At 45.0% G+C, this 27011-nt stretch overlaps 1 protein-coding gene across 1 annotated transcript in view; it reads left to right on the top strand.

The window, feature by feature from the left end:
* LOC144684644 (sphingosine-1-phosphate transporter SPNS2-like) overlaps window positions 1-27011 on the top strand; it is a 113532-nt gene that overhangs the window by 51459 nt on the left and 35062 nt on the right. Inside the window, exons 3-8 of the mRNA XM_078548707.1 lie at window positions 9971-10107; window positions 19541-19692; window positions 20929-20995; window positions 22940-23082; window positions 25097-25249; window positions 25641-25830. Coding sequence (XP_078404833.1) covers window positions 9971-10107; window positions 19541-19692; window positions 20929-20995; window positions 22940-23082; window positions 25097-25249; window positions 25641-25830 — 842 coding nt within the window. The remainder of the gene's footprint in view (window positions 1-9970; window positions 10108-19540; window positions 19693-20928; window positions 20996-22939; window positions 23083-25096; window positions 25250-25640; window positions 25831-27011) is intronic.

The raw sequence follows: 27011 nt of genomic DNA, 5'->3' as shown, positions 1-27011 counted from the left end.
CTGAGGGAGTGCCGCACTGTCCCAGGTGCCATTTTTCAGGTGCGATGGTAAAATGAGGCCCCATCCACCCTGTGGTGGACGTAAGAGATCTTATGACACACTTTCGATGCCAAGAGGGCTGGAGGTTGTACCAATAATTATCCCTCAAACAGTATCACCCCAAAATTGATTATCATTGATCAAATTCTTGTTTGTGGGATCTTGCTGTGTAAAGCAAAAAAATAAATAAAAAATGCCTACATTCTAGCAGCGACCACACTTTATTGGCTGTGAAGTCCTTTAGGATATCCCAAGGATGTGAAAGGCTCTACATAAGTGTAAGTTCTTTCTTTGTTCTCTCAGGTGTAACCTATTCTCACCAGCTCTGCCCTCTTTCCACAATGTCAACTCCCTATTGTATTCGCTATGCCTCCTGCCTTTATTATGTTGCTAGGGTAAATCACACCTCTTCAGTTTTCACTGCTTGCTACAGCTGCTTTCTGTCCTGTTTAGTTGGCGCTTTCACTGATGCCTTAGCCCAGTGCTTCTCAAATTTCTACCCAATGTGACCCAATTTTAATGCCTCAGACTTTGTATGACCCCAGAGTAAAATTTGGGTAAGGGAGGGGAGAGGGTTGTTGAGTAGGGCTTGGCGGGGTGGGGGGGTGTTGGAGTTATCGAGCGAGGGGATGTTTAGTGGGAAGCGCGAGTGGTGGGTGTTTGAAACTGCTGGGTTTGTACTGAAAAATGAGAAGTCACCTTTTTTACAGAGTGCAGTTGTAGCAGCATTCAGGCCTCAGAGAACAGACACGCTCAACGGCAGAAAAAACCCTGAACATTTAAAGGGGCCTCATAGCTGCCAAAACTCCATCTGAGTTCCATGCCCACTTTTGCCGTCTCGGAGCTCACAACCGCAAAAGCTCATCCCGTGACCCCACTGGAGGTGGCGACCCACGGTTTGGGAACCCCGGCCTTATTCTGCTTGAAATGAAGTCTTGTTATCAATACCTTCATTGCTTATTAAATCATTAGTCAATGGCATTGCCAACTGTTGGAGCCACAGTGTGAGAGGGCACATTTTTCACCAGCCACCCCTCTCCAGCTCTGGCCTTCACCCATTCCAAATGGAGGTAGCCTGGAAGATGTTCAGCAGTGACCACAAGCCCTTCCCCAGCAGTAGTCCTGGCTTAATTGAGGGGAATGAGTTCTCCAGCCTGGGAAGAAACATGTACCTCAAAGCACTAGGCCCAGGAACACAGGGAGGGGTCCAGGATCAGACTGTCCATTCACCCTCCCTGTAGCAAAGGGAGTGTAATCCCAGCAGCACAAAGGAAGAGGGAGGAAAACTCATTTCTTGGGCAGAATCTTCCGTTCTGGAGTCTAAGCTTGGGCGCAGAAGTGGGAGTGATTTCTGCTGGGGCGTGAGATGGCTGACCACATGCGGTCTTGCGCTGTTCAGTTCATTAAATATGCATCTGTGAGGAGCTCGCTGATTCTCACAGCGGGGGCTGGCAGGAAGTCGCCGTCCCCACCGTTACCTCACAGGGTCAAAGGTCTGGGCGCCATATTTAAAGGGCATCTGGACAGTCTGCACTATCCCTTCCACCTTTGCCTGGCCACTACCCCATCCTCCCTCTCTCCTTTAGTCCTCCTTCATGCAACTTGCGCTCCCACCACCCGGTCTCAAGCATAGGCTGGCATTTACAGACACTCCCCCAAAGAGGACAACGCAGTGGCAACTCGACGTTAGTCATGGAAGAAGCCTACCTCGCCAGGTGCATATCACTTAAGTGCAGTCATAAACAGTGACTGTTCTAATCTCTTGCTGGCGGGGAACTTAATTCTGGCGAGCTGACCTTTTAATGAGCATGTATTACATGCTAATACATGCAAATTGTTCGTCGGGACCCTCCTTTAAAGACCAGAGAATATTCCACCCCTCGGAGCTAAAAGTTTCCAATGTAGGTGGTTGAAGATTCATCTCCTGAGGGGACTTCCCTCTGGTTTAAACCAGGCAGCATGAAGAAGGGAGTGGGCATTTTCCTGAATTCCTAATCTCCGCTGCATTGGGCCAAAAGGAGAGCCACCTTTGGGCTGACATCAGGTGACTCCAGTCCTGAATGGCAGGACTAGGAGCAGGCTGAGTGGAGAGAAAATGGGAGAGTAAACTTTCTGAAGCCTATGTTGTGTCTTGTGGTAAGAAATGACCCACCAAGATGTCCCATCTCCCACCAAACCCTGGAGACAACATAAAGGGGTGGTAAGTGGCCACCAATCAGGTGGCAGTTGAGGCAATTTACACATGAGGCCCATCTCTCCCTAAAACAAAAAGTACTGTTGCAATCAACGTGGCAGTCCAAACGCATTCACAGAATAATGATGATAGATTAACAATGATAGAACACCTAATGTTTCACATTTAGTATTTTTTTGACACACAGCCGACACATTCCAGTAAAAAAGGATGTTATTTGTCTTCAGAAAATGCCTGGCATTTCATCGGGAATAATGGCTACATCCTCCACCTATAGACCATGGGGATTTAGACTTCCTGAAACACAGCTGATAGTTGGCCTGGACTGGGAAGGAGTTGCTCGTAAGCAACTTTGATAAATTTAGCACTTGTGTGATTCCCCCTTTCTCCCACCCGCACCCTTACGCTCCCCGTCGGGAATGTCCTCAGGTTGGCTGATGACATCGTTGATGCTACTGAAGCCATTGGTTTGAAAGGAACATCGAGTTTCTTCACCGCAGTCACCAAAACCAAATTGTTCCTGACCTCGAGGGCTGTAGAATCAGAATAAATAACATTGGGAAGCTGGTTCTCATTGATGCAGCAACCAGCGGTGCAGAGAGCAGGTCACAGCCACCTATTAATAAATCTCTGCAACGACGGAGCACTAAACTGCCTTTAGAAGTGATGCAGCTGTCAAATTACCAACAGGGGCTCACAATGTGCGAGCTGCTTTAATGAAATGCTTCAGGTGAGTTTTCCCACACATTGAGCATTGGCATATCAGTGCTGTGAGGTATACAGCACATTTCAACTCCCCCTCTGACGTCTCAAACTGCTTCACAGGCTGTGAAGTGTACCGTTGAAGTGTACCGTTGAAGTGTACTATTGTAATGTACAAAATGTGACAGCCAATTTGTGCACAGCAAGCTCCCATAAACAACGGTGTAATAAATGAACAGATCATCTGTTATTTTTTTTGTGATTATATATAGAGGGGTAAATATTGTTAGGACACAGCGGAGAACTCCCCTGCTCTTTTTCAAAAAGGTTGGACAGGTCAGGCTAGGCTTGTATCCACTGGAGTTTAGAAGAGTAAGGGGCGACTTGATTGAAACATAAGATCCTGAGGGGTCTTGACAGGGTGGATGTGGAGAGGATGTTTCCTCATGGATGAATCTAGAGCTAGGGGTCACTGTATAAAAATAAAGGGTCACTCATTTAAGACAGAGATGAGAAGAATTTTTTTCTCTGAGGGTTGTAAGCCTTTGGAACTCACTTCCTCAAAAGGCAGTGGAAGCAGAGACTGAATATTTTTAAGGCAGAGCTAGATAGATTCTTGATTAACAAGGGGGGTGAAAGGTTATTGGGGGTGGGCGGGAATGTGGGGTTGAGGTTACATTCAGATCAGCCATGATCTTATTGAATGGCGGAGCAGGCTCGAGGGGCTGAGTGGCCTACTCCTGTTCCTACTTCACATGGTTATAATAGTGTTACGGGATCTTTTACTTTTGAGAGGGAAGACCGATTTAATGTCTCGCCTGAAAGATGGCACCTCCGACAGTGCAGCACTTCCTAAGTAGAGTCAGCCTAGATTGTGTGCTGATGCCTCTGGAGTGGAACTTGAACCAACAAGCTTTGAACTTGAAGGCGGGTGTGCTGACACTGGGACAATGGGATTACAGTAAATTGCTAACCAATTAAATTATAATCGCTTTGTTGGGCGTTTTGTTTTAATTTCAAAATTAGCAGCCTGAAGTCACAATAAAATTAAATCATCATGTAACCATTTGTTTAAAAAGAACCCTTATTACTTTGTAGGGGAGCAGAAATCGGAGGCGTACAACAACTGTTTCAACTTGGCCGGGTTACAGTTTTCTCAGAGGGTGCTGTGTTTGAGAGTCTGTGACCCTCACAGTGTGTGCTCAGCAACAGGGCCAAGGTAACCTGGGCAGGATTTGGGGGGGTGGTGGTTGGTGGCCAACTCAGAATTTGGCTCTGACACTGAAGGAAAGGGGAGCAAGTCAGGAACTTTGGAACTGGGCAACACCCAGTCTGTAAGCTGAGCTGACAGCCTCACACACTCACAGGCCCAACCTGAAAGCAGTAGGCCCTCCAAAGCATGTTGGCTGACCTCAGAAGGACTAGGGCAAGGGTCAAGAGCCACAATCCCCCTCTGGCTCAATCACTGTATGTCTTTACACATTTGGAAAAATACCTTTGCATTATGGCAATGGCTGTTTAAACTTTGTTATCCCATCTCCAGTCCTTTAATTCAGACACACCAAACCTGACTACTCTATTCCCCATCTTGTAAACACTTCCATAGTGTTCCATACTTTGGGACTGGACCAGTGCCCTAGGTTTACAGAATAGAATCATACATTATAGAAGGAAGCCATTTGGCCCATTGTACCTGTACTGACCCTTTGAAGGAACTATCCAATTAGTCCCACTCCCTCTGCCCTTTCACTAAATCCCTGCAATTTATTCATTTTCAATTATTTATCAAATTCCCTTTTGGAAGTTATTATTGAATCTGCTTACGTAACCCTTTCAGGCTGTGCATTCCAGACTATAAAAATTTAGGGCAGAATTTAATCCCTCCCCCGTGGTATGTTTGGTGGCTGGGACATTTAATTGGGCAGGAGAGTAGCAAGTGGGGACCCTACCGCCTTCCCACTTATGCCCCGATTAAGTCTGAGGCAGGAAGGTTCGTGGACTGCCTTCCTGCCCAATCACCATTTGAGGTCCCTAATGGGCAATTAATGCCCACATACGGACCTCATCCCATCTCCACGGGTATTCAACTAGCGGTGGGTGGGGGGCTCGCTCTCGGTGCTTTTAAACAAGGGACCTGGTATTGGGAAGGGGGCCTCTCTGAGAGCCATCCCCTGCCTGATACTGACTGCCCTCCCTGTGACCCCCACCTCCCTGCAACTCCCCCTTCCTGGCATCACTCACCTTGGCCTGGGTCCCTCAGCGATCCTAGACCTCGGGTAGGTGCATTACCAGCAGCAGTCACTGCCTCCCTGCTGGCGCTGCCAAGCAATGCGAGGGCTGGACTTGCCCCCCTGGGGTCCTTGATCCCAGGGAGGCCCGCTGCTGCCCGGTTAAGTGCCTGTGGCACTTGAAGCAATGATCATTCCTGAAAGGAGGCAATGTGAGGTTGCCAACTGGCAGGACCCCCGTGGTGGAAACAGTTTCTCTCCACTTCATCTAAACCCCTCATCATCATCTTGAACATCTCTATTAAGTCTCCTTTTAACCCTCTCTGCTCTAGGCAGAACAATCCAGCTTCTCCTGTCTCTCCAAGTAACTGAAGTCCCTCACCCCTGGTACCATTCTAGGAAATTACCTATGCACCTAGTTTGCAGTAACCATGATACAAACAGCCTGTGTCTGTATAGGGGACAGACTGATGAGTCCTGGGTGTTGTGCAACCCCACAGATTCTCTAACGAGGGGTAAAATGGCTGTACAGTCACATTTCGATTATTACTAAGCGTTAGCAAATAGGCACGACACCACGGTAACAGCCAGACTTTATTCAGTGGTGTCTGCTGTTAATCTTGTTACCTTCCTGTAAACTGTTCTGGAATGCCACACAGAGTAAACATGGGAAGGAAACCTCGGCGAAAGTTACAGAGTGTGCTTCCTGTTTTCCACCAATATCGCTGCCTCGTTCTACATCGGGAGCAGGATCTGATCATTTAACTGATGTATTTAAAGAAACATTTCTTTATCGTGCTATAACAGATCGCTCCCTTCAACTCTCTTCCAGTTATGTGTGTACAGAATAATGGATGGTTAATGGTTCAAGGCTATATCGCTCATGAACATACAGAACCAAACATCACGTACCCTGCACCGTGTACCACGTACGTGCTTCCTAGCCCATCACCCCAACCACATCCTTTTTGTTTTAATTTTGAATTTAATGTTCCCAGCATCACGTAGCAATGAAACTACTTGTCAGTAGGTAGCTGATGACTGGACGTGTGATCTCGGAGTGTTTAGGTTTCAGGTTGGTTAAAGGCGGTCCATTTGCTACCACTACGTCAGCCCTTCCTCCCTTTCAGATAGCCTTCATTCCACTCCACACCTGGGAGTACCAGATCTAGTACTTCATGCTGTTGCCCTCTCCCTACATTCTGGCTCTTTCAGTAAGAGTTTAAGGGAATGTTATTAGGCGACAGGGTTACCATCAGTTCCATTCAGCACATAACAAGGGCTGGATTTAAATAGAGTCCTGTAGATTTACAGGCCTCCATTCTATTTGGAGTGCCTGGTCTTCTCTCGACTTGCATCCTCTCTATTAGAGAAGATGAAGGTGATCGAATTGAAGTCTTTATGATTAATGATTAATGGATTTGATTGGGTAGGTGGGAGAGTCGAGAGCAAGGGGGCCATCTGCTTGAAATTAAAGCCAGGCCACTCAGGGCTGATGTCTAGAAACATTTCATCACACAAAGGAAATCTGGAAATCTTCTCTCCATCAGGACTCACCCAATTCCACCACCCCACATCCCCCCCCCACAACCCCCCCCAAAACAAAGCTGTTGAGGCTGGGGGAAGGTCAAATGAAAATTTCAGAACTCAATAGAGTTTTGTTAGGTAAGGGCATTTTTTCTTTACTCTTTCATGGGCTGTGGGCATGTTGCCCATCCCTAATTGCCCTTGAGCTGAATGGCTTGCTAGGCTGTTTCAGAGGGTGGTTAAGAGTTAACCACTTTGCTGTGGATCTGAATTCACATGTTGGCCAGACCAGGTAAGGATAGCAGATTTCCTTCTCTAATGGACATTAATGAAACAGATGTGTTTTTACAACAATCCATGATAGTTTTATGATCACCATTACTGAGACTAGCTTTACATTCCAGATTTATTAGTTAAATTTCAATTGGCATGGTTGGATTCAAACCTATGTCTCCAGAGCATTAGCCTGGACCTCTGGATTACTAGACCAGTGACATTAGCTGTACTCCACCTTCTTCCCTGGGTATTAAAGGTTTCAGAACCATATTAAGGGTTACAGAACCAAGCAGTAAGGTGCAGATCAGCCATGATGTAATAGAATGGCAAAACAAGGTCTTAGGGCTGAATGGCCTCCTCCTGTTCCTAGGTTTACTTGCAATCACCTACAGTGCTATAAGGGCAAGGTCATTCAACAAAATTGCCTTTATGTTGATGTTAGCTCTTCAGTTGGAGCTATCTTCTCTAATACTGCAATTTTGCTCAATCCCCCCATCTATTTATATTGTTCTTTTTCCAAAAAAATTATCAAATTTACTTTTAAATGATATGATGGCCGGGTTGCTTCAATCAGACGCTTTGGTTGCGAGTTCCACTCCAGAGACTTGAGCACGTGATCTGTACTGACAATCTAGTGCAGTACTGAGGGAGTGCCGCACTGTTGGGGATGCTGTCTTTCAGACGAGAAGCTGAACTGAGGCCCCCTCCATCCTCTCACATAAATGAGCCCACGACACTATTTTGAAGAAGGGCAGGGGAGATCTCCAGTATCTTGGCAAATCTTTTCCCTCTCAAGCAACAGCACTGAATTAAACAGATGACCGTTTATCATTTATCTCGCAGCTGTTTGTGGGAGCTTGCTGTGCCCAAATGCTGGCATGTTTCCCACATTATAGCAGTGCAACACTGCCAAATTACTTCATTAGGGCATCCTGAGGTCATGATAGATGCTATATAAATTAATTTTTTTTCTCTCTAATACTGTCAACAAAACTAATAAGTCAGAGGGTATGCTGTACAGGGTAGTGGCAGCTCTGTAAAAGGGACGCATTCCCTCCATTTGCAGTGGAATATCAGCTGGGATTATGAGCTCCTGTGCCTCCGAATTATAGAGAATAAGAAGCTGCCCACAGTAAAGCAATAACACATCAGGGAACTCAAGTAGAGTCATGAGCTGGAAGTATTTTCAGTGTTATAAATGAGATGTGCTTCTGTATTGGAACACACTCATTACACAGTGCCCTCGTGGAGATCAGGGGCTGAGTTTATTCCATTTTTAGAGATTTCTTTAGGTTGAATGACAAGCTACTGTAATCTAACCATGGAAGTCAGACTGGGCAATCGCCGTGAGGTCTATGCACCCATTCGAGGATTTACTTCACTGTAGCTCAATGGGAAGCTTTAATAGCTTTTGTAAATTGTGTTGTTAGTGAAAAAACAAAATTGATCCATTACAAAGAATTATCATTCCCTTCTGTGGTTTTGTATGTGAGGGGTCAGAAAATCTGCCCTTTTATTTTTAGAACCTTTAAACTATTTTATAGTCAGGCTGAAGACTTTTAATCACCCACTGCAGCTCATTGAGTAATGGCACAGTCGCACCCACACTCACACACACTCACTCACACACACCTCTCACACCTTCACACACACACACACACACACTGTTGAGGCAAGGCGAATGTTAATTCACAAAGTATCGGCCCTGCCTCCTGTTTCATTGATCTTGTTCATTTGGGATTTACAGCTTCAAACCACCAAATGAAGTTATTTTATTTTTCGGGATAACTTGGCTGTTTCAGCAGAATCTCATTCTGGGATACAGATCCCCAGGGAGCATAAAGTGAAAAATCATTAACTCCCGTTGAAATCAATCTGCAACGTTCCTCCTGAAAGTAACTTTGGACAGTGATTGCTTTAACCCCTTGAGGATTGATACCCCCGATTGCCCTCTTATCATCATTTTCCACCTGAGTGGGTGAAATTTGTCAGACAGTGAGGTGGTGACAGGGGCCTGTATCACCACTGAACTGCTACAGAGTTGAACTTGATTGAACTTGTTTGGTATCAGGTATAGCTCAGTGGGTAGCAGTCTCGCCTCTGAGACAGAAGCTTGTGGGTTCAAGTCCCATTTCAGAGACTTGGACACAGACCCTAATGCAGCATTGAAGGTAGGGTTGCCAACCGTGATTAAATATATTCCTGGAGGTTTCATCACATGATTTGACCCCACGCTCCAGCCATTAGTTGGCCAACACCATCCTTGTGACACACTGCCCTCCTACAACAATCAGAAGGCAAAAAGGTTCATTACCCAATTGGATGATGTTTGACTGTCAGCCAAACAGCCTATTTTCCTCATTTTCAATATTTTTATACCCGGTGAAGAGAAATGTTCAAAGTAAATAACAAAAAAACAATCTTTTTTAATGTCCCGATGATTTTCCTGCAGTGTTGCACACAGCAGTGTCCTGGAGATTGACCTTCAATTCCTGGAGACTCCAGGCCAATCCTGGAGGGTTGGCAACCCTAACTGAAGGTGTGCTACACTGCCAGAGGTGCTGTCTTTTTTGGATGAGGTATTATAACCGATTGGTCTTAGTGATGTTAGTTGTAGGATAAATATTGGCCAGGACACTGGTGAGAACATCCGGGCTTTTCTTCAGATACTGTTTTGGGATGTTTCTTATCCACCTGAGAAGGTAGCCAGGGCCTTGGTTTAACATTAGTGACGCTGTAGTAGGGAAGTAGGTATGGGGATCATTAGTGGAACAAAAGCCAGCCAGTGACCGAAGTGCATAGCCAGAGGCGTGATTGTGTCACCCAATGGTGATGTCCAAATAAGAAATTGTATGACATTTATAGCAAATTCGATATATTACCGGGTGCTACAAAGATCAAAAATTAGTATGGAGTTTTGAGCCTGTTCATGTTCAATATTTACTGCATTAACTGAGCGAAACCTCTATGTTAACATCTTTTAATTTCTCTTTTTCTCTCCAAGTTTTCATCTGCAGTTTCATGGTGGCCACTCCGATCTTCGGTTTCCTTGGCGACCGCTTCAACAGGAAGTTCATCTTGAGCTGTGGGATATTTTTCTGGTCAGCTGTTACCCTTATCAGCTCCTTCATCACCAAGCCGGTGAGTTACAGCGCTAATGGTGCGATACCCAGTTTGAGGCCATTTTGTATTGGGATAGGAAGTCACTTCCTGCAGAGCTGGTGAATTCCCTTTTTACTCCCCCTCACCTAGGTCTCACCCACTGTTCTGGTATTGACTCCTTGCCCTGTGGGTCCCAGCTTTCAGTTACCTTGCCCCAGTGTCCATTATCTGTTGGTGAGCCTTGATTATTTGGCTATGGGAGGGAAGCCATCACTGATATTCCAGCTCTTGCCCTCCCCTGGCAACACACTCATGCGTTTTCAGTAGGGGGAGTCACTGCAGAAACGTAACATCTATGCCTCCCTGACTCAGTGATTATGTTACTGCGCACATATCTGTACTCTAGCAACAAAAAAACACTGCCCCCTTTAGAAATTTCTACTTTCTAACAGAGTATAGATTTTGACTGTATTCTTCACTTGAGTCAGAAGGTTGTGAGTTCAAACTCCGGAAATTGGAGCACATAATCAAGGCTGACACTTCAGTACAGTACTGAGGGAGTGCTGCACTGTCAGAGGTGCCGTCTTTTGGATAAGATGTTGGCTCAGATGGCTATTGCAACTGTTGCACGTCCCAGCCAACATTCCTCCCTCAAGTCACACTCAAAAAGAGATTAACTTGCTCATTCATTCCATTGATGTTTGTGGGATCGTGCTGTGCAGAGAATGCCGCTGTGTGTAACTGTGTAGCCAAAGTCACTGCACTTTGACCCATTGGGGTCAGTTTTCATTGCCTTCCCCTGACATTCATGGAGCGGGAAATGCGTCAAAATGGAGTCACCGATGATGCAGCCAGCTCCATTTTGAAAGGGGCCTACTGTTGGGTGTCAAACACCGTGCCTGATTCATGCAATCGGCTCCTTTCCAATATGGAAATCACAGTCCTGAATGGGACTCCAACCTCCACTTTAGGTCTGGACAGCTCACTTCCTGGGCAGTATACACCCACTTTCACAGGAGTCAAACTATGTGCTTGGAGGAACAGGATATTTAAGTGAGGTAGAGGACTCAAAATGGCAGGTGCTTCTTTGCCACTGGAAAGAGTGGCCAATCAGAGTGCTCCCTTGGTCAAGCCCTCCAAAACCGACCCCAGTGTAAGTAACTCAGTCTGTGATGTCCCTCAAAGCAGAAATGAGAAATGCGATTCCCTTTGTTCTCCACCTATAAATTTTCAAATTATGATTTCCTGAAAAGAAAAGCTTGCTTCAATCTGCGTATATTTGAACTAAACCACAAACTGTTACAAATCATTTTTTTAAGCAAACCACAAAAATGCTGATGGAGTGATTGTATCTGTTAGCAGGCAGTCTGCTGGAGATGAAGTGCCTCAGCCTGAAAAGGGTTAACTAATTGCACAGGAAGTGGGATGATCAAGTAGAAGGTTGAGTGGGGGTGGGAAAGTAGGAGAGGAGGGGCTGAAGGTTTAAGCTATCAGTCTCAATATCACAAATCTCTGTCTCCATTTGGATTGTCATAAGGCGCAAATTGGAAAGGCTTTGAGCTTTGAAATGATTTTCAGACATCAACAAGGTTTTCCTGCACTTGAAGAATGTTGTGTTTGAATCTTGAAAAGGGAGTTAATGATGAGCTCCTCCTTCCTTTAATATATCACAAGCCACCCAGAACGTCTCAATAAACAGAATACAGGATTATAACATCCCCACACAAAAGAAGGAGACACTCATTTCCTCAGGGATGGAATGCTGGAGTCAGTTTCTGTTGTGATTTGGTGCATTCCCACGTTTCTGCTCACTGTGTGTGTCTTCAGGATGAGAGGGTTTTCAACTCTATACAGCATAGTTGTGAGACTCCTGATTCACACCAGCCCTCTGTCCAAACGAGCCAATTGGAACAGCACTGTGCATCAATCTCCAAGTAAGTTTCTTGATTCTGGGTAATAATAGTGCGCCTTGATCCCCTGTCTTCTTACTCCCCAGCACACATACTATGAATCCACTTGCTATATGTAAGGGCATCAAGGAATGTGGAGCTACGGCAGGTATAGAGGTGATCTAAATGGCAGAGCAGGCTCAAAGTACTGAATGGCCTATTCCTGTTCTTATACTCTTTAAGGAGTTTGTAACTCTAGTTGAACATATTCCTGGAGGTTTCCGCATATGACCTTTCACTCCCGGCTAGCCCCACCCCAATGCTCCTGCCTTTGGCCACCCGACATGTCCGTTGTCGTGTTCAATTGTTCTGCGTTTGATTATTTGAGTCTGCTCACTATTGATGCTCACTATGCTTGATTGGTTAAGCGTGGGTGTGGGCTCAGAGAAAAGTAAACAAACTGTAGAAAGAGCTGGAAGTCAGAGCTGTAGCATGGAGCAGACATTTTAAAGCACTGTAAATAAAACTTGTTACACACATAGAAACTAGTGTCATCTCTGCATAGATCCGAGATATACAAAAATATATAGCATAGGTACTTAGGACTTAGAAGAGGGAGTAGGCCATTCAGCCCTTCAAGCCTGCTCCACCATCCAATAAGATCATGGTTGATCTGATTGTGGTCTCAACTCCACTTTGATGTCTGTCCACCATAACCCTTGACTCCCTTGTCTATCAAAAATCTGCCTAACTCAGCCTTGAATTAATTCAATGGCCCAACATCAACTGCTTTCTGGGGAAGGGGAAGAGAATGCCCCTCATCTCTGTCATAAACAGCAGACCCCTTATTCTTAAACTGTGTCCCCTGGTTCTAGTCTCTTCCATAAGTGGAAACATCCTCCTGGTATCTACCCTATCAAATCCCCTCAGCTTCCCATGTGAATAAATCACTACCTCAGTTGGATCTTGACTGTTAGTCGAATAGTATTTTTCTCCCCTCTCGTATTGTTTTTATTGTCCAGAGGATTTCTTTCCTGGGTTTGCTCGCAGCAGAGTTTGGGAGATTCATCTTTAATTCCAGGAGAATCCATGACAATCTGGGCGAGTTAGAAACCCCCACTGAAAGCTTTGCCTGCAAGCTATGTATAGGCCCGCAGTGACTAAATCCCACTCTCACCTCACATTCACTTTAGGGCTGACCAGTAGAACAACATTGTTAAGAAAGACTTGCATTTATATAGTGCCTTTCTCAACATCCCAAAGTTCTTTACAGGCAATGAAGGATTTTTGAAGTGTAGTCACTGTTGTAATGTAGGAAACGCAGGAGTCAAATTGTGCACAGAAAGCTCCCACAAACAGCAATGTGATAATGAGTAGATAACCTGTTTTGGTGATGCTGGTTTCAGTGCTGCACTGAAACATCAGCCAAGAAGTATTGCTCAAGATTTTTGAGTGGGACATGAATGCACAAGCTTTGGACTCTGAGGCGAGAATATTATACTGAGCCGAGAATATTATACTGAGCCACAGCTGACACTGATGAAATGTCGAAGAAGAAATGAGCAGGGATCCTACTAGACATCCTTTTCCAACATTCTCAGGTCAGGATTTCTGTTGGCCTCAATGGGAACTGCTCCAGGTTACATAAGATCATAAGAAATGGGAGCAGAGTAGGCCATACGGCCCCCCGAGTCTACCCCGCCATTCAATACGATCATAACTGATCTGATTATTGCCTTGACTCCACATTCCTGTCTGCTCCCCATAACCCCAACTTCCTTGTCGGTAATAATCTAACTTAGCCCTGAATATATTTGATGACCCAGTCTCCACTGCTCGCTGGGGAGAGAATTCCATAGGCTAACGACACACTCCCTCAATGGTTCAGTTAGTCGTTATGTGACTCAGGAAGTTTAAAGATTCTGGTTGTCTATGTGGCAAGAGAAGAGAAGGGAGCAATCAACCCAGGTTCCCTCACGGGCCAGTGAGTACACAGGCCTGGATTTCAGGGGAGGAGAGAGGCCTGGATTTCAGGGGAGGAGAGAGGCCTGACTAAACTGTGCTGGCCCGGTGCCCGTGGTCAAATAGCTTGATGGCCGTTAGCGCTGAGGAAGATGATACATTATTCAGAGATTTCTGTGTTCACCAGCCTGCGATTTACCTGTCCGTTAAATAAATGGGGGTAAGTAAGTGCACAGAACCCCGGTTCTGACTGATCTCCGTATGCATGACTTGATACCTTCTGGGGAAGAGGAAACGTTGGCAGCAACAAATACCAGCATATGCTGAAATGAGTTGGAATGTGTGCTCCTGTGAAGGGTTTTAGCAAAACCCATTGTGAAGTGTCCTGGGATTTTTGGAGGGCTTATTGAGAATGGTTCTATAATTTGGAATGTCCTATAGTAGCAGGCATCACCTACCTGTAGATGTAGAGGGAAGAATCAAATAATGTTCCTTATCATAGAAGGGTTACAGCCCAGAAGGAGGCCATTCGGCCCGTCATGTCTGTACCAGCTCTCTGCAAGTGCAAATCGGCTAGTCCCATTTCCTGCCTTTAACGTTGCAAATATTTTCTCCTCAGATAATGATCCAATTCTCTTTTGAAAATCATAATTGACCCTGCCTCCACCACACTGTCAGTACATTCCAGATTCTAACCACTCACTGCATAAAAACATTTCTCCTCATGGCTCCATTTTTTTGCCATTCAACTTAAATTGGCGTCCTCTGATTCTCGATCCTTCCTCCAATGGGAACAATTTCTCCCTATCTACTCTGTCCAGACCCCTCATGATTTTGAATACCTTTATCAAATCTGCTCTCCACCTCTTCTCCAAGGAGAATAGTCCCAACTTTTCCAATCTATCTACATAACAAGTTCTTCATCCCTGGAACCAATATCAAATTACCAATCTGAATATTAAACCTTTTAAGTTGCATAAGGTTTCCCTTCAACCTGAGTGTCTCCTTTATTTTAATCATATGGTGTATACGTTAAATGATGAGTCCGGTCCTAAATAAATCATAAACCCATCCTTTCTTGGAAGACAGCCATGCAAGCTTCAAATTTCCATTTTGTTCCTGAAGTCTTTCAAATATTTATGGCATTTTGCCAAATTGCTTCTTAATATAAAATCAGATAGCTTTCTGAATCAGGATAAAACTGAATATATGAATTTTTCCTTTGTCTAGGATGTTGCCTTAATTTCAAATCGCCTTGCTGTCAAGCTGAGCTTGTGCAGTGTTGCTGCTCCTGACTGGTGATGGGTCAGGCAGGACCATCAGTATTTAATGTGTGCTGGCTGCTCTGGCCCCTGAGGCAATGACTAAATAATACTCAAACATACCTCACTTCAAATCGTGTGATCTAGTGTCTGAATCCTGGCATCTGACATTTGCCATCCAGTCCAAACATGTAGAAAGGGAAACTCATTCCTGCTTCGTGAACCTAACCCTTAGAAGAATCGTACAGGTTAATCCAGGCTGTTGCTACTGACTGCATTGCGTTTTACATCTTGAATACAGTGTGACGTTAGTCAATATTCATCCCTCTGCTCGCTGACCTCCCTGTCCACAAATGCTTTGATTTTAAAATTCTCATTCTTGTTTTTAAGCCTCTCCATGGCCTTGCCTCTCTCTATCTCTGTGTCCACTTCCAACCCTACAATTCTCTGTGATATCAGTGCTCCTCCAGTTCTGACCTATTGATCATCCCTGATTTCAATCGCTCTATCATTGTGGCTGTACCTTCAGTTGCCTAGGCCGTAAGCTTGGGAATTCCCTTCCTAAACCTCTCTGCTTCTCTACCTCGCTTTCCTCCTGTAAGTATCTCCTTAAAGCCTACCTCTTTGGCCAAGCTTTTGGTCATTTTATCTTTGATGTGACTTGGTGTCAAAGGTTATCTGATAATGTTTCTGTGAAGCGCCTTGAAAGGTTTTTTACTTAACTACGTTGAAGGTACTGTATAAATGCAAGTTGTTGTTGTAATACTGTTATTGTGGTTTATGTCACTTGAATCACTCAGTGCTTCGCAACTAACTCACTCTGTGTTATTTCCCATGGATTGATTAGCTGATGTAACTCTGGCACTAGACCAGTAGAAACTCCAGATAGATGTACAAACTGAATTTTCACCAAACTCCCCCAATATTTTTGGCAGCCATTTTAATTTCCCCAATGTGTTTATTCATAAACCATAAGAACATAAGAAATAGGAGCAGGAGTAGACCATATGGCCTATAGAGCCTGCTCCACCATTCGTACCATCATGACTGATCTTGGGCTGCAACTCCACTTTCCCACCCACTCCACATATCCCTTACTTCCAAGAGATCAAAAATCTGTCTATCCCAGCCTTAAATATATTCAACAATGGAGCATCCACAACCTTCTGGGGTAGAGAATTCCAAAGATTCACAATCCTTTGAGTGAAGAAATTTCCCCTCACCTCAGTCCTAAATGATCACCCCCTTATCCTGAGACTGTGACCCTGTGCTTTAGATACCCTGAATAGCAGAAACAATCTCTCAGCGTCTGCCCTATCAAACCCCTTCAGAATCTTATATGTTTCACTGGGATTGCCTTTCATTCTTCTAAATTCCAGAGAATATAAGCCCAATTTACTCAGCCTCCCATCATAAAGCGATAGAATTATTGGGCTGAATGGTCTTTCACTCATCCTTTAATTGGAGAAAACACCAGAAGCTGATTAAAGTCACAGTTCTACATTAGTTAGCAAACTCAATTGTATGACTATGGCTGTACGGTTTGTCATTAAGTATTAGGCTTTATGCTAGGACCAAAATGGAACCCATTGTATCCTCAGCCCCAAATTCTGAAGGTTCGATACTTAACTGATGCTATCATCATCATTAAAGGGTGTTTGACAAACATTTCACTGCATAAAGGTGCAGTTTGGGTTGAAATGTGTCATCATGTTGCATCAAAAATTGTCACTTATGTACACACAGCTTGCAATGAAGATGAGCCTCCCCCACCCACCCGTACCTGCAACAAGGACGGTTTCCCCTTTAAAAGACTGTGAACTGCACTCTTTACCCATAGTCTCTTCCTTAATACAAAATTATATAAGCAGGAGTGCTCCTGAAACATGAAGATCTAGCCAAATGAATCTAATTATAGGTTAACGTCATCTGTGGGGATCTGAACACACCAGAGAAATGTTCGTTGCTGATGTAGAGATTAAGCCCGTTGGTTGATTTTGTCATCCTTTTAATAATAAGACTGAATCTCACAACTAAATTAATCTCTTGGCTGCTTTTTTTTATCCATTTACGGGATGTGGGCGTCACTGGCTAGGCCAGCATTTATGGCCCATCCATAATTAATCTGGCTGCTATCGTCAAATCATACAGCACAGATGGGGGCCTTTCAGCCCACCATGCCTGTGCTGGCTCTTCAAAAGAGCTATTCAATTAGTCCCTCTCCCTTGCTATTTCCCCATAGCCCTGCAAAACGTTCCTTTTTGAGTATACATCCAATTTTCTGTTGAAGTTAACACTGCTTCCACCAGCCTTTCATTCCAGATCATCTGTATAAGTTGTTTTTGCACGTTTCATCTCTAGTTCTTTTGCTAGTTATCTAAAACCTGTTCCCTTTTTACTCGGTGGAAACAATTTCTCCCGATCTAGCCCCAGGTTATCCAGCTACCAGGAAATCTAAATTCTAAAATTCAGAAGTCCATCAAAAACCAGGCCAGGGAAAGCAAGAGCTTAGGACATGGAACAAAACAAAAATACTCTATAAGAGAAATTGGCACAAAAACGTAAGACTTGTGCAAAAATATTTCTAATTCCTGGTTTGATCTAAATGTAAGCAGAACTCTACGGTATGAGTTCGGCCCACTAATTGTATTCTCTTAAAGGAGGTGACGATCATGAGTTCTGCTGAAGAGTCTTGGCTAAACCCAGTGAGGAGGATGGATAATTCATAGAAACAGGAGGAGGCCATTCTGCTCCTCAAAACTGTTCTGCCATTCTATAAGATGATGTCTAATCTGTATCCCAAACCTATTTATCCGCCTTCACTCCCTACCAAACAAAAATCTTGTTAATCCAAATCGTGAAGATTTCAATTGACCTCCAACATCCACAGCCTTTTGGGGGAGAGAGTTCAAGATGTTTACTAGACTTTGAGTGAAATATTGCTTCCTGCTTTCAATCACGGATGGCCTATCCCTATTTTTAAGACTGAGGCCCCTTGTTCTGGATTCCCTTAGCAGAGGAAATAATTTCTCAGTATTTACATATCAAATTATTTTAACATTTTAAACAGTTTTCATTTGATCACCCTCAATCTTCTTTACTCAAGGGAATACAAACATAATCGATGCAACCTGTCCTCATAATTTAATCCTTTAATCCCCAAAATCATTCAGGTGAATCTGCACTGCACCCTCTCCTTGACTAATATATCCATCCTGAGGTGTGGTGTCCAAAACAGAACACGGTACTCCAGACGGGGCTTGACAAAGGCTCTATACAAATGAAACATAGCTCCTTCTCCATGGTATTCCAGCCTTACAACAACAACTTGCATTTATACAGCACCTTTAATATAGTAAAATGTCCCAGGACACTTCACAGCGCGTTATCAGACAAAATGTGACATCGAGTCACAAAAGGACATTAGGACAGATGACCAAAAGCTTGGTCAAAGAGGTAGGTTTTAAATGAGTGCATGGGATTGGCTTCCTACACAGATTTCACATAGCCCTCAGGGTAGCATCCTGCAGCTATAGCGACCTCAGGGCATGTTGGATTGACTGTGCTCCCCGCTCCTTATTAAATGCAAAATAAGAGCACCTGCAGATTGGAGATGAGATTCTGTCGAGTGTCTCTGGCAGCATCGGGATCATCAGTGCTTCAAGATTGTCCATGAAGCTGGAGTTGGATTGTCAAACTCTGTCAAAAGACTGGCCATTTGCCTCCTTATTGAAGGGGGTCCACTATCAGGCAGGCCTCCAGACTGTTTCTAGTCTTTAATCAATGACTTAGTGGAAAGTTTCATCGAGTAACCTCATTCTCTGCTGATGGCACAACCTCATGCAGAACAAGCAGATCAATTGGAATTGGAAAGTAGACCAATTGGAAGGAAAGGTAGCAAGTGAGTAACTTCACACAGTACCTAAGAGTGAGCGGACAAATAGTGCCTTGTCTTCAAGGCTGTATAAGTCAATTCATTAACTTCACTAGAAAGCAGCCATCCATCCCCACTTTACAAAAGTAGCAAGTGCTATTTAGTTATGACAATTTACATTATAACAGCAGCTTAACATTGAAAAATGGCCCAAATTACTCCAGTCAACTCTGTAACCTCGCTGCTTGATATTCCCATCTTTGGTACAGCAAATAGTGAATAAGCTGAAAACCTTAAGAAGAGACGTGATCATCAGTAACTTCTGTCCTCTGTGGAACTGGAATGCTGGAACTCTGGTTTGGCAGACACTGGGGAACATTCCAGCAACAATTAGACTGAGATTTGCATTGTTTTGTTTTGAATACGAGGAAATATTTGATGACTGCATCACCTTCATGTTAATGTGCCTTTTGCTTACCCCACAGAACTTTTGGCTGTTTCTCATTTCAAGAGCTTTGGTCGGTTTTGGTGAGGCCAGTTACTCCACAATCGCTCCCACCATCATTGCTGACATGTTTTCCAAAGACACCAGGACCTGTATGCTGTCCTTTTTCTACTTTGCCATTCCACTAGGAAGGTATCAATGCATTTCTCAGCCTTCTCGGTTAACATTAGTGCTTGCAAATGGATAAAGCTCTGTGCTTTCAAAATTCATTCATGACACATGGGCATCACTTATTGCTCATCCCCAGATGCCCTTGAGAAAGTGGTAGTGGGCCACCTTGTTGAATCTCATCTATCCCATGTGCTGTAAGCGCTTGTAGAAGACTTTTACATCTGAGAATCTTTTTGTTTATTATTTTGAGGGATGTGAGTGTTGCTGGCAAGGCCAGCATTTGTTGCCCATCCCTAATTGCCCCTGAGCTGTGGCTTGCTAGGGCATTTCAGGGGGCAGTTAAGCTGTGGGTCTGGAGACACATATATGGCAGGCCAGGTAACTATGGCAGATTTCCTTCCCTAAAGGACATTCAGTGAACCAGATGGATTTTTACAACAATCACTGATAGTTTCATGGTCACCATTACTGATGTCTAGCTTTATATTCCACATTTCATTGTATTACTTGAATTAAAATTTCACCAGCTGCCATGGTGGGATTTGAACCCATGTCCCCAGAACATTAGCCTGGGCCTCTAGGTTACTTCCATGCCACCATCTCCATTACCTTGTGAGGTCAAAGAGCAGTTAAGATTCAGCCACGATGCGTGTGACACTGGCACCACACTGATGCCAGACTGGGCTATGGCATTGATGAACCAGCTGGGTTCTTGCGACAATGTGACAGCTTCACGCTCACTTTTACCGATGCCACCATTTTATTTCTAAATTCGGGAATTGGCTAGAAAGCCAATCTGCCTGCTCCCTCCGGATTGTCAAAATTAACCCCCCAATTCAGAGACCCCTGTTTCACAGAGGGCCCCCCCCTCCCAACCCCAAGCGAATGCACAGTCCTCGCAGATGACATGACCTCCGAAATGCCAAGCTCCTCCTGATTGGCAGCTCTTCCGATTGTACTGCATGCTGCCGCAGCTCCCTGTGATGATAATAATGTCACCAGGTCGGAAGGTGTGGGAGGTGGGTGCTAGGGAGGCAGGGTGCGCTGTAGCTGGGTATTTATCTCACTGATCTCCTCAGTTGTTGGAGGCAGTCCTCAGGGGAGGAATCCCAGAAACTCCTGTTTATTCCAGGAGGGTTGGGAATTCTACCCATATCCCCAGTGAATGAGGCTCCCACTCCCCTATGTTCTAAAGTGATGCAGCCTAAGGATTCAGGGTTTTTGCTGTAATAATGCTCTCTGTCCCCTTGCTCACAGTGGACTTGGGTACATTCTTGGATCCTGCGTGACACAGGCGTCTGGAGACTGGCACTGGGCACTGCGGGTGAGAGTTTACCCCCTTTTCTATAACCTTTTCCCGATTTTCATCTGTGCAGTATCTCATTTTGAATTTGGGACATATTCTTGCTCTGTGCTCTGTGCGCTTGCTGTGACCTATATTGCTGGAATGTAGGCCGAGCTGGAGATGGAGATATATCATTGTGGAAATGTGCCTTTATTTCTACTTTCTGGGTAATGATAGGGGAGCTCCTTCTAAAATGTGAAATCTACATAGAAAGGCCCATTTTTGACTGTGGCACAAAGTTAAAATCTACCCCCAGCATGTGAATCTCCCCAGTCTGTGTGGCCTTATCTCGTCTCGGGCGTGGAAAATATCTTTGTGGCAGACCAATTGACTGGAGTAACTCCCTGTCCCCTCGCTGAGCTAGAGAGGTGAAAATATCTGTGGTGGGTCTCGCTCCCAATCGCTGTCTGATTGCCTATGCTGCAGTCAGACAGACAGAAGGGCTGTGGATATGATGACCACCCCCCCGACCTGTTAAATACCCCATAGCTATTTACCACATAGACTCACCAATGAAGAATAATGACTTCAGAAAGGCAGGGTGCACAACAATTGAGCTGCTTCTGTGATGCCCTAAGAGCTGTACCATTAACATCAACAGCCAGACCCCATGCAACAGAACAGGTAGTCTGTCGGGATTCACTCGAGTAATGGATGGGAAAATCGCATGTTTACACCTCGAGCAGTATCACTGAAGCAGTTTATCTGGTCCTTTGTCTTTTTTTTATTCTGTCACGGGACATGGGCGACACTGGCTAGACCAGCATTTTCATTGCCATATAAATCACTGCAGTCCCTGTGGTGTAGGTACACCCACAGTGCTGTTAGGGAGGGAGTTCCAGGATTTTGACTCAGCGACAGTGTAGCAACAGTGATATATTTCCAAGTCAGGATGGTGAGTGGTTTGGTGGGGAACTCCCAGGTGTTGGTGTTCCCATCTATCTGTTGATCTTGTCCTTCTAGATGGTAGTGGTCGTGGGTTTGGAGCCTCGGTGAGTTCCTGCAGTGCATCTTGTAAATAGTACACGCTGCTGCTGTGTGTCAGTGGTGGAGGGAGTGAATGTTAGAAGTGGTGGATGCCTTGTAGATGGTGGACAGGCTTTGGGGAGTCAAGAGGTGAGTTACTCACTGCAGGATTCATAACCTCTGACCTGCTCCTGTAGCCACAGTATTTCTGTGGCTAGTCAAGTTCAGTTTCTGGTCAATGGTAACCCCCAGGATATTGACACCTCATACAGTTTATGGCATCTTGCTGTGCACAAATTGGCTGCTGTGTTTCCTACATTACAGCAGTGACTACACTTCAAAAAGTATTTAATTGGCTGTAAAGTACTTTGGAATGTCCTAAGGATATGAAAGGCACTCTAAGAATGCAAGCCTTTTCTTATATCTGCCTGTGGTACTGTAAATACTAAACTATAAGTACCTGTTAAAGGTAATGAGAGACCAGCCCTGGGTGGTAGGTTCTTTAAGGATGGTTGATCTTTCTCTCCCAATTATGGGAAACAATAATCTCCCCCCTGGAAAGTACAAACCCTCCCACACAGTGTGTTATACCCCTAAGAACCAACTTAGGTTTCTTCTTTTGAACAGATTTCAGTAGGAGGCCCTTAGTGCCTCAAAGGCAGTACTAGCGCTTCATTAAAGGCAGAGTAAAGTCGAGTGCTAGGCTGTGTCTCTATAGATGCTGCAGCCTAATGTCAGCACTGTGACCTCCTGAGTGTTCACCAGCGTTACAAGCTCCTGTGAGTCATGGAAGTAACGGCAGGAGTCAGTCCCGCAGAGTCGGAGGGTGGGGGTGGTGTGAGGGTTGGTAGGTATGCTGGCCCAGTGCATTCTATACTTAATCCTATCTCCTCCTGCTTGCTCTTTGGCTGTTTCTGCCTCTCGTTTAAATTGAAATTTTTCTGTGGTCACAAACAGGTGACTCCAGCCATGGGCTTTGCGGCAGGGACCCTCATCATCCTACTCGTACCAGAACCAAAGAGGGGAGCAGCAGAACAACATATGGTGCAGCTCCGAGCCAGTACATCATGGAGCAAAGATATGAAGGCCGTGATTAAGATGTAAGACATTGTGCTTGTGTGAGAATTGGATGAGCACCCAGTTCCAACCCTGAAAGAGAGTGTGGATACCGAGGTATATTTGAATGGTGAGGGCTATGTGTGGAATGGCTCCTGGAACCTGTTCCTGTGGATGGTGGACTGCAGGTCACTGCTGTGGTCCCTTACACAATGGCTTTTGTCTTCCGTGTGGAGGTCCAGGAGAGTCACTGGGCATTATTCATACACAGAGTGCTAGGAGACTGTGACTGAACCTTCGCACCCCCTTCACTCCATCACCCCCCCCCCCCCCCCCCAATCCCCCCTCACTCCCCCACCCCGTCTCCCCTCACTCCCCTCTCTATCACTCCCCCACCACCTCACTCTCCAACTCGTGTCACTCCCCCATCTCCCCCTCACACCCCCATCTCCCCCTCACTCCCTGCCCCTGTCACTGCCTTGCCCCTTCATCATTCCCCCACCCCTGCCTGGTCACTCCCATACAATGTACATCTCCAGGCTGTATTTATATGAACAGTGGCTGCATGAACCTTCCAGTTTTGCACCTGATTTTGAACAGTCACAACAGGCCAGGCCCAGTCTGACTGGCTGTGTTGTTCCTGTGTTCCATGTGTGACTGTCCTTGGGCTGAGACAGTGAGAGCTGCACCCAGGGTCTGGTCCTTCTGACTTTACAGGGTCTAAGCAGCTTAATCGGAGATACATTTTTTTTGTGTATTTACTGAAAAAACAATTGTTTTTATAAATGCTCACGGCTCTGATTATAGCTTACCAGCAGTCACCAGTAAATGGTATTAAAGTAATCAATAAGACCATGGCATTTATCCTTAATTGGAATCCACGGGTGGTGTATTTGGTTTTTTAAAATCTCTCCTTACACCCATTAAAAAGGTAACACATTCTACATTCAGTTTTTGTCCTGTTTCTCCTCTCCTCTTGTGAAGGACTCTGATTGTCGCTGGGAGCAGTTTAAGGAGTGCCACTGCCCCCAGTATTAAACCCAAACCACTCTCTCTGACATGCCATCCTAACTGGTTTAAGGATCATCCACTCCCCTGTTACAGATAGATGCAAAGCACATTGTTATTCCCGTCCTAGGCAGTAGTCCAAGAAGTGTTGGCAGGCTATTTGACAATGTGGGACATCACATCAGGTCCTGATCATGTGCTTTCCAGGAGCAAGAAACCTATTTTTGTTTATTTCTCATCCCACAACATACCCCAACCCTGCCAGCTCGAACCTCAGGGATACTGAGGCAAGGCCAAGCAAGTTAAATACTATTCCAGTTGGTATGAGCACAAACTGGGAATGAAACCTGGAAGGTTGGTACTGAGGGAGTGCTGCACTGTCAGAGGGTCAGTACTGAAGGAGTGTGGAACTGCCAGAGAGTCAGTGCTGCACTGTCAGAGGGTCAGTACTGAGGGAGCGCTGCACTGTCAGAGGGTCAGTACTGAGGGAGTGCTGCACTGTCAGAGGGTCAGTACTGAGGGAGCGCTGCACTGTCAGAGGGTCAGTACTGAAGGAGTGTGGAACTGCCAGAGAGTCAGTGCTACACTGTCAGAGGGTCAGTACTGAGGGAGTGTTGCACTGTCGGAGGGTCAGTACTGAAGGAGTGCTACATTGTCAGAGGTGCCGTCTTCCAAATTAGATGTACAGCTCTGTTTGCCATCTTAGTGGACATAAAAAATTCCATTACACTGTTCCAAAGAATGGCAGGGGCGTTATCCCTGATTTCCTGGCCAATATTTATCTCTCAGCCAACATCATTAAAACAGATTATCTGGTCATTAACTCAGTGCTGTTTGTGGGAGTTTGCTGCAGGCAAATTGACTGCCTTGTGTCCTACATTACAACACGCTTCAAAAGTACTTAACTGAATGTAAAGTGCTTTTGGGACACTGAGGTTGACGGAGGTGCTATATAAATGCAAGCGTGTTCCTGATTTGGATTCAATCCTGCAAATGGAAAACTGTCACCACAACTTCATTTCTAATGTTCTCCTGTTCCCTCCCTCACAGTCCGAGCTTCGTGTTCTCCACTCTGGCCTCGGCCTCTGTGTCCTTTGCCACTGGTGTCCTGGGGATGTGGATCCCGTTGTACCTGTTCCGTGCGGAGGTTGTACAGAAGAACATCGAGCCCTGCACCGTGGAGCCCTGCAGTGGCAGAGACAGGTAGAGTTCCCATTGAAGAGGGCCACTCACTTAGAGGCTCGCGAGGCAGGACTGAGAGACTGATTGTTACATGCTGCAGGCTACACTTATTCACCAATGGCACAGTTAGGAGCTGAGGTCCCCTGTTGGATCTTAAGTAAGTGCCACATTGAAATCCCATGCTGACGAGGAGATTCTGCAACGTATCTACACGGTCATTAGTAAACCTTATTTATCTCTTGATTAACTAGTTTCTCACTGTACCACATGCAGTCTGACGTGAACGTGGACAATAATTTTTTTTTCGGTTCAGATGAAATTGAATTCTGGGGAATCGCCACATCTGGAGTGAATTTTGATTAACACGTTACTGATGTTGGACGTGGGTTAACCATTTCTCAATCTCTTGCAGTTTGATATTTGGAGCAATTACTTGTGTCACTGGGTTCCTCGGACTGATTGTGGGCGTCGCAGCGACGAGATGGTACCGCACTAAAAGCTCCCGGGCCGACCCGCTGGTCTGTGCATTTGGAATGCTCAGCTCGTCCATCTTCATCAGCCTGATCTTTGTGTTTGCCCGGTTCAACATCGTGGGAGCCTATGTGAGTATAACTCCTGTCCGTTAAAAGCCACAATGCTGTTCAAATGCTTCTTGAGCTTGTTTGCTTTTGGGCAAATTATCTTACTGGAGTCACGAATGAATGTTACTCACCAAATGATCTTTGCCTGAACTTTATCTTCTTTTTAAAAAAAATACACATTTGTTAGAAATGAGGTTTGAGCTAATGGGGTTAAGAAACTGATATCATGATCCAAATGACCAGTTACAGCAAAGAAGGCTCTTCATCTTAAGGGCAGCGAGGGATGGGCAATAAATGCTGGCCTTTCCAGCAATGCCCGCCTCACAGAATGAATGCGTTAAAAAAAGCGAAAGAAAGAACTTGCATTTATATAGAACCTTTGACAAACAGGGTCCAATAAGCACTTAATAGCCAATTTACAACACAGTAAGATCTAACAATAATGAACAGAAAACCTGCCTTTATGTTCTATGAGGGATACATATTAGCCAGGACACCAGGGAGACCTCCCCTGCTCTTCTTCAAAATAGTGCCATAGGAACTTTTATGTCCACTTGAGAGAGCAGACAGGATCTGAAAGATAGCACGTCTGACAGTGCAGCACTCCCTCAGTGCTGCACTGGTGTGTCAGCCTAGATTTTGTGCTAAGGTGTCTGGAGTGGGACACGAACTTAAAACCTTCTGACTCAGAGGTGAGAGCGCTACCAACTGAGTCACAGCTGACGTTTAAAAAAAAAAAGTGCAACCTCTTTCTCCGTCACATTTTGTTATCTCTCCATTTTGTTCAAACTCTCTGATTAATGGTTCCTCAAACTTTTCTCATTCCCCCAAAGATACACACCCTTCCTGCAATCGCACAGCAAGAAGATCAAGACATATTGTAACAGGTTTAATTCTGCCCTGTTCCTTCTTTCAGGCAGTCTCATCATTTGCCTAAAATTTTCAGGCTTTTTAAACCCAAAGCTTGTATCACCTTTTATCTCACCTTTTGCCCTACTTTCTTTTTAAGCTTTGTGTCCTTTACTGTGGGTCACCTAGGGTTAACTTCAATCAAAAATGGAAGTGAAGATTGAGGGACTGAAACAATTAGGATTCACACACTATAATCTCTGTCTGAAAGCAGGAGTCCTGATTTATTTTAAGATTCAGTTGAAGCTGGAGTTAAGCCATCTCCACAAAAGCTGGGAAGGGCTTCCTCTGTT

Source organism: Cetorhinus maximus, chromosome 9 (assembly GCF_964194155.1).
Source record: "Cetorhinus maximus chromosome 9, sCetMax3.hap1.1, whole genome shotgun sequence".
NCBI classification, from domain to species: Eukaryota; Metazoa; Chordata; class Chondrichthyes; order Lamniformes; family Cetorhinidae; genus Cetorhinus; species Cetorhinus maximus.
The sequence above is the reverse complement of the archived record's forward strand: the minus strand, read 5'-3'. Positions and strand labels throughout refer to the sequence as shown.